We start from the raw sequence: 8296 nt of genomic DNA on the forward strand, positions 1-8296 counted from the left end.
ATTTTTATGCAACTTCGATTAAATGCAAAAATTTTAATTTTTGTTAAGTAAAAAGTAAATTCATCCAGCTAAAAGTCAGTTAAAATATTAGAAAAAAATTTGATAAGTTATTGATTTAAGTTATGAAAAGTATAACTTTTAGTTATGAAAAACATTTCAAATCATAGTTAACACAAACCTGCATATACTTTTTTCGATCTGAAAGTAAAAAATATAAAACAAATAAAAATTATTTTAAAAATATAATAGTAGTTTAATATAGTTATTGTAAGCATCAATTATTTTAACACAGAGTCTGAAATAGTAAACGAAATCAGTAAATTATAGAGCGAAAATTAATTTACTATAACACAAAAATTATCATACTTACATAAAAACAAAATGTACGAAGGTTTTATATTTAACACAAACAAAAATATTGATATTGAAAATATAAAAAAGTTGTAGAAGTTTCAAAATAACTAGTCAGCAGAGTGTTTACAAACTAAGTAAAAATTAATGCCAAATAATTAGATGCTTTATAAAAGAAAATACATTTGTAAACTCTGTAAGAGCAAACAAAAAATCATTAAATTTGAAATTTTTAAGTAGGTTTACCTACAATAGCTTACTTCAATTTAGTAACACGCATGGCTTTAAACTCTAAATTTTTATATGCAAACTTCGACATTGTTTATTTTGAATGTGTCAAGAGTGTCGAAAATAGAATCAAGTCATAAAACATACTTCTCTAAAAGTAGTATATAGACTTTAGTGGAGTTTAATCAATGAGAATTTTAACTATGAAAATTGAACAATTACGATTGATTAAAATAATGTTAATGCATTATCTCCGGTTTGAAAAAACGGAATTGTGTCGGAGACGTTCAAAAACTTGATTTGAAAAAGCAGCATATAAAAGTAAAAAAAAAACATTATTGCTCGACCCCTTCTGTTTCGTAAGCATTATTCTTGAGACGTTTTTCAAAATCGCCAGACTCAATCAGACCGGGTTCAAAATCAGTTGCCGCATTTTCAGCCGACTTCCCGCCAAAAAATCCGCTTTCCGCAGAAACACCTTCGAATGATGCTCGTTCTCCGAAAGACCTCACGCTTTCGGGATCTTCTTCGAAATTCCCAACGTTCTCGTCTTTGCAACTGCCCAACTGGATCATCGGAGCTTCTTCTTGAGATCCGTCTTGCGGCTCCCAGGAAGATTTTTCCATGGCTTCCTTCAACGCGTGCTTCTTAACGTGGTAGTTTAAATCCTTAAAAAAAAAAAAAATTAATTGCAAATTTATGTGTATTTCCCTATCTATTTCATTTGTTTATAACACAGGGTTGTCAAAGATTTTTTGTAAATTTCTTCCAGGTTTTTAAAACAAGTTTTTTGGTCCGTTTTTAGTATAAAATTAAGTTGAAAAAACCTTTTAAATAGTATCAAATAATTTAAAAACTTACTGTAAATCTATTTTAAATGTGTTTTTTAATGTAAAAAAAATAATTGATACAAATTTTTTTTTAATCTTTATAATCATTCTTTTATGTCTAACCAAATCTAGTTACTTTACACGTAAAAATAGTTTACAATGGCTGGCTTTTTCAAGTTATTTTTGCATTAATTGTCAAATATCATGTTATTAAAGGACCCCAGGTTTTTTGATAACATGAATTTGGGCTTAATTTTTACTAGTATGTTGAACATAATAAACAGTTTACCTTCTTGTGATGGAACCGCCTTGTGCACAGGTGGCAATCGAACCTGGGAGGCTCGTGCTTCCTCACGTGTATGGACAGATCCCCCCTCGTCTTGTACACCTTGCTGCAAAGGTGGCACCTGTGCTCCCTCGTGTCGCTGTGCGATGCCATGTGCTGCTTCAGCGTCCCCTTTCCGCTGAACTGCTTCAGGCATATGCGGCACTGGTGCGGTTTCTCGCCTGCGGGGGTTTTGTTTTTGCGAAAAATTTTGGCGGGTTTCTGTTTGCGGTGTTTTTAGGCGAAGCGCCGATACATAGGTCTTATTTGGGCAAAAATATGTTTGTATGATACTTTATTTGTTAAGTGGAAAACTAGCAATTTAATCTTTTTGTTTAGCAATCAAAGAGGTCTAATCACATTGGAGACAAAGTATGATTACCAATACTAAGCATAAATATTAAATAAGAATTTAATTATTTCATTTTTAATTTATTATTTCTACTTGTTTAATAGCTTTTTAAATACTCTAGTCTTATCGGGTAAAAATGTAGTAAGTAAACTCAATTTAAATAGTAATATATAAAAATTATATATTTTTAGAGAGTTTGAAATGATTGATGAAACTTATGTGGAAAACTTTTTGTTATATTACTGTAGAAATTTAATTTTTGTTTTGAATATAAATCTAAAATTATTATAAATAAAGGCTACAAAAATTTGATATATAAAAATTTAAACTATTTGTAGCATACAGTCAAAGAAAAATCTCTAAAAAAACTTAATATTTGCAAAGAAGTCAATAACACACAGTTAGTTATTATAAATGTTTCAAAAATTAGATTTTGCTTTAAGTTTCCAATGACTGTATGAGTATTTACATTATTAACTTCTTTAATTCTCAGGATAAATTTAACAAACAAGCAATTGTAGTACAGTGATCAGTCTTTACAAAAAATAAAAGAACCGGCAAGTTTCATTCCGATTTAACTTACTACAACATACCAAACAGTAAAGACATAAAAGGTTCTAAACAGTACAACTAAGTTACTGTCATTCTACATACATCTAATCATTACTTTATTTTATTGTTTAAAGTGGTAAAATTTTACATTGCAAACAAGCGTAAGAAGTTTATGCCAAGGAAAATGTTCAATCAAATCTCAAGTAACCTGTGTGGGTCATCATATGCCTTCTAAGGTTGTAAGACCTTCCAAATTTCTTACCACAAATTTCACACTCTACAGCTTCATCTCCGTGGATCTTTTGTATGTTTAGGTATTTAAACATTTATACAATTCGATAATTCAACAATTAATTTTAATATTTGATAACTATTCAACCAAATAGTCAACAAAACTTATAAAATTAATTGTGCAAATATTAAAACAAAACTGAGTAAATTTAGTTTAAAAAAAAAACACCTGTCTTCTAAACTTTCTATTTACATTTTAACACGTATAAAAACTTTAGTAGTGCAAAAACTACATGACTGGATAATGGATAAACATGTATAAGTATTTTTATATTCTAACTGAATAAATTTTAATACTTTTAAATGAACTTAGTAAATACTAAAAACCACATACAAGTTATACATTTATAGAATAACTCTTGCTTAGAAATTTATACAAAGCACATCAATTTTAATGCCTTTTGGACTTAACTTAATAGAAAGTAAAAAACGCATAACACATTTAGCCAGCCATGCAACTCCACTCTCATAAAAAGCACATTATTTTCAACCTACCTTCATGTGTTGCTTCAACCCGTGCAGGTTGGTGTAGAACTTGTTGCAAATTGCACACCTGTGGTTCTTCTCACGATTTCTCATCACAGGCTTGCCGGCTTCTGTTTTCAATGTGTACGTTTTAAACAAGTCGATGTGTGTGGAGTTTTTCTCTTGTTTAATTGGTCAAAATTAGGTTAAAAAAATAAGTAAAATATATTCATCTTAATTATTTGATGATCAGTTGCTAACTAAAATACCAAACATTATACAGTCATACTTAATATTAGTCATAATTAAATATAAATTATGTTTATGTAAGATTTAGGAGCGAGCTTGTGAAGATGCTGTTTTTGATTTTTTTTAGTAACAACTTAGCGAAATCTACACTTTTTTTAATAAAAAGGTTGCTGCCAAATAAAAAAACTATGGAAAATATTGGCTTCTACATTTATTAAGTTTAAAACAATTGAATACAGAAAAAACTAACTCGATTCAATTGCATCAACATCAAGAGAATACTCCATAAAATTCTTGATGGTGTCCTCGATTGGTTTTTTGCTTGAAGTGTTTGAAAAGTTAGCTAAATAAATTTTTAAGTAGTTAACTTTTTTGATTTTACAGTAACAACTTAGATACACAACATTGTAGATCAGGGTTTACCAAAGTGCGCTATTACAGAAATTTAGGGAGCCATAAGGAGCAAAGGGGCCAAAGGAGGGGGCCGTGAATAGTTAAGGTGTCACAGGGGGCCATGAGGTCATAAATTAAAACTTACAGTAGGTATTTATAGTTGATGATGAACAGCAAAAAAAAGGTCTTAGGTGTATTTAAAGTTAGTTTTTTGAGAAATCTTGTCGGAGGGGGCCATAGCTTTTTTTTAAGGCCATAACTTTTTAATTTCTTTAAAATTTTGAAAAAAAACTGGAAAAACCTGTCGTAGATAAATATCATTTGTTAAAACTTAGTAAGGTTATTTCTTATAAAATAATTTCCATACTACTAATTGGAACTTTTTTAATAAAAAAAGTTTGGAAAACAATTTACTTTGAGGTAGTAGTAGTACAAAGACTAGCAGCTAAGAAGTTCATCAAGTTGTACATAAAGCTACAAAATACATAATATTTTACGAAATCAGTATAAACTTATTATTCAATGATAAATTTTTAAAATTTTATTACAATACAATGTTTCACTCGTTTAAAAAAACGAGATCTTCAGTTGTTTAAAATCTGTAAAAATTTATGTGATAACAAGTAGGAAGACATTAGGCTAAACTTGAAATAAAAGAATTTAAAAAGTATAACAAAAAACTGAGTAAAATATAATTAAAACCTATAGTTTAAAGTTACTAGCATATGACAATTTTAATGTTGCTAGGCTAAATTTAGGAAAATGCACGTTACTTAATAATTATACGATCTTAAAACTTAAACAAATAAATGAAAAATATACAATAAAAAATAATTCTACTAACATTTAGTGGCCTTGTGAAATCTGTAGATAACTAACAAAGAAAAACATCTCTTTAACTAAACCTTTAAGTTAAGTTTACTCGTTTAAAAAAAAGTTTGGCTATTGTATTATGACGTAATTATATATTGGTTTAAATACTTGTACAAATTAAAATAGATATTTTTTAATATCAAAACGCTCTTAAGTTTTGAAATAAAGCTTCTTAAAGTGCTTCTTAAATATAAAAAATATCTATTTTAATTTGTACAAGTATTTAAACCAATATATAATTATATCATAATACAATAGCCAAACTTTTTTTTAAACGAGTAAACTTAACTTAAAGGTTTAGTTAAAGAGATGTTTTTCTTTGTTAGTTATCTACAGATTTCACAAGGCCACTAAATGTTAGTAGAATTATTTTTTATTGTATATTTTTTATTTATTTGTTTAAGTTTTAAGATTGTATAATTATTAAGTAACGTGCATTTTCCTAAATTTAGCCTAGCAATATTAAAATCATCATATGCTAGTAACTTTAAACTATAGGTTTTAATTAGATTTTACTCAGTTTTTTGTTATACTTTTTAAATTCTTTTATTTCAAGTTTAGCCTAATGTCTTCCTACTTGTTATCACATAAATTTCTACAGATTTTAAACAACTGAAGATCTCGTTTTTTTAAACGAGTGAAACATTGTATTGTAATAAAATTTTAAAAATTTATCATTGAATCATTCTCCTTTTTAAGTCGAGAACTTTGATTGCAACCTTTAAAGCAAAAAGTACGCAATAAACTTATTATAGCTAATAAATATTTCTTTGAATAACATAAGTAATAAGTAGGTAACAAAAAACACTTAAATAAAACAATGCATAAAAGTGTGCTCATGTACATTTCAAAGGTGTTAAACAGGGTTTCCCAAACTTTTTTTTTTAACGGCCCCTTTTAAAGAAATTAAAAAAACTATAGTCACCTCCAAAAATATTTCTCAAAAAAACTACCATTGAAAACACCTAAGACCTCTTTTTTGCTCTTCATCATCAACTCTAGAATATCTAGTGTAATTTTAAAGTATGGCTCTCCCTTTTACTGCTTGTGGCCCCCTTAATTTCCCTTTTTTTTCATAATATCTTGTATAAGTTTCAAAACTATAATTAAAACCTAAGACCTTTTTTTTTCTTTTTTACTTTTTATTGTCAACTTCAAAATATAAAGTGTAAGTATTAAATTACGACCTCATGGCCCCCTTTACTGCTCATGGCCCCCTAGATTTCTGTAATGGCCCAATTTGAAAACTCTGGTATAAATTACTGTGTGATAAAATTCTAACTTGTTTTTTTTGTCAAACTTAAATATCAAACACATTAGTTTTCGATCACAGCACTAACTTTGGGTTTAATTTTTGAGCGGTATCTTAAAACCTAGTTAAAAACCTTTTACAGTAAATATTGTTTCTGAAAAAAAAGACTTTTAGTTATTGTAGTTGTTGAACTTATTTAAAAGTACTAGATTTTTTTCATGTTCAAGTCATTATAATAATATTTTAAGCTGTTAAAAAATAACTACTAGTTCTAACAAAACACTTTAAAAAACTTAATTATATACAACTTCTTATAAATCCCATAAATTGACAGTTTTTTTAAACTAAAACCTTTTATACAATAGTTTACTTACTTATAATTGGAAGGTCATTATTTTCCAAACCACTTGTGTTGTCATAAGCAGATAAACCATAGTATGCTATTGAACCGCTCAAATGAGTCTCATCTAATGACACTTCTGAGTTATTTATTTCTCCAAAACTAGTTTTTGATGTTAGTAAATTGCTAGATCTGCGTGAGAACATTGTAGCAATTAGAATACAAAAGTAAAAGTAAGTAAAATAAATCACAAAAAAATTTAGAAAACACTATAATAAAAAAGTTGAGTAAAATGTACAGCTCATTATTATAATGATTGATCTTGTTCGATTTTAGTAATTTATCTTCTATGTTAAACCATCATCATTCTGTAAATCATAAAATATTTTTTTTGAATTAAGATTATTTGAAATGTTTATTTTAGAGTTTATTTCAAGAAAAATAAACAAACTAAAACACTTTATAGGTCACAACCTTTCACCACAGTTAAAAAAATAATTTTAGATGTTTAAAGTCGATCTCAAAAAAGTTTTAAGTAAGATAAGTACAACAGGGATAATATGAAAAAATTAGAGATTTATTAACTAAATTTTTCAAAAATAATTGCTTGCTGGAAAACTTTACTAAAAGCTTGAAACATGTAAAACAAAAATTAAAACTAATAAAATTTTAGAAGTAGTAAATTATACCAGATTGTTCCAGCAAACCATGTTTCTTTAAAACAAGCCTTCAACATTCTTTAACTGTCCTACTGTTTTATTAAACTTGTAAGCAAAAGAAAATCATACAGGTTTCAAAACTAATTAAACAACTGTTAAAATCTCACAACACACTGTGACTCCTACTTAACTAACTTGTCTGCAGCATTCAGACTTCTAAGCTGCTTTTCGAGCTGGTATATTTTCTGTTCTCTGTCGTTGAGCTTGACCTTCAGGCTGGTGTTTTCACTCTTCACCCGCTCAAAAGCAACCCTCATCTGGCTTATTTTGCTACGCTGGCTGCCGATCAGCTCCTTCAAGTTTTCTAGCCACATATCTGAGAGCTGCTGACTTACCTCCATTTTTACTTACAAACAGACAGTGAAAATTTATTTTGTGTTCAAGTTATAGACAGTATCTTAAATTGACAAACATATGTTTGAGTACAAATAAATATATCAAAATAAACTTGTTGTTACTATTGAAATAAAATAAGTTTTTAAGTTTAACATTAGTTTATATTATATCACTTCCTTAGTACATGTAGTAGAATGTAAATCTCTATTAGGATAAACTGAGAAATGAATATATAAATACTAATATTAACAGTTTTTCTGTAAAATAAGTATATTTAAAAAAAAGAATACTTATTAAGTAATTCTCACAGTATTTATTTTATACGTAATATAACAAAATTCACCTTAAACAAAAAAAAGTTTTAGGTGTTATGCTGATATTGTTATTATATTTGCATACTTATTATACCATTTTCATATTGTAATTTTAAAACTTATAACAAATTAATCAAAAAAATTTAATAGTATTGTTTGTTTTATTATCAAAATAACAAACTTATTGGTTAGTAAAATTGATATGCAAATATATTTACTTCAATAAGTATAACCCAGCTTTTATTTAAATAACAATAACACGGTTGCCACTTTTTGAGGCAAAATATCAGGTCTGAAAGAGCAAAAACTGCTTGAGTTATATCAAACCAACCTCAGTTTATGTGAAAAAAACTAACTATAATAAAATACTATTAATCAATCTTAAACTTCTAAAAATATCTAAGTTTTTAACAAAATGACCTAATA

The 8296-nt window shown here is 27.4% G+C and overlaps 1 protein-coding gene across 1 annotated transcript; it reads right to left on the reverse strand.

The window, feature by feature from the left end:
• Nucleotides 1-648: 648 nt before the first annotated feature.
• LOC145834769 (uncharacterized) lies at nt 649-7598 on the reverse strand. The gene is made up of 7 exons (XM_082942280.1): nt 7356-7598; nt 6536-6693; nt 3894-3986; nt 3425-3525; nt 2847-2937; nt 1699-1916; nt 649-1247 (listed from the first exon to the last, which is right to left on the reverse strand). Exons 1-7 carry the CDS (start codon nt 7559-7561, stop codon nt 915-917), a joined length of 1200 nt encoding a protein of 399 aa, XP_082798406.1. The 5' UTR covers nt 7562-7598; the 3' UTR covers nt 649-914.
• Nucleotides 7599-8296: the final 698 nt, after the last annotated feature.

Source organism: Thalia democratica, chromosome 4, assembly GCF_965202585.1.
Source record: "Thalia democratica chromosome 4, ktThaDemo2.hap1.1, whole genome shotgun sequence".
In the NCBI taxonomy this organism is placed as follows: domain Eukaryota; kingdom Metazoa; phylum Chordata; class Thaliacea; order Salpida; family Salpidae; genus Thalia; species Thalia democratica.

What these genes read in the sequence shown, in the direction of transcription:
- LOC145834769 (XM_082942280.1), bottom strand. Translation starts at nt 7,561, where the DNA reads ATGGAGGTAAGTCAGCAGCTCTCAGATATGTGGCTAGAAAACTTGAAG. An exon ending in TAATGACCTTCCAATTATAA is followed by an intron (nt 3,987 to 6,535) that starts GTAAGTAAACTA and finishes AAATTTATTTAG; the next exon opens with CTAACTTTTCAAACACTTCA. An exon ending in GCATATGATGACCCACACAG is followed by an intron (nt 1,917 to 2,846) that starts GTTACTTGAGAT and finishes AAACCCCCGCAG; the next exon opens with GCGAGAAACCGCACCAGTGC.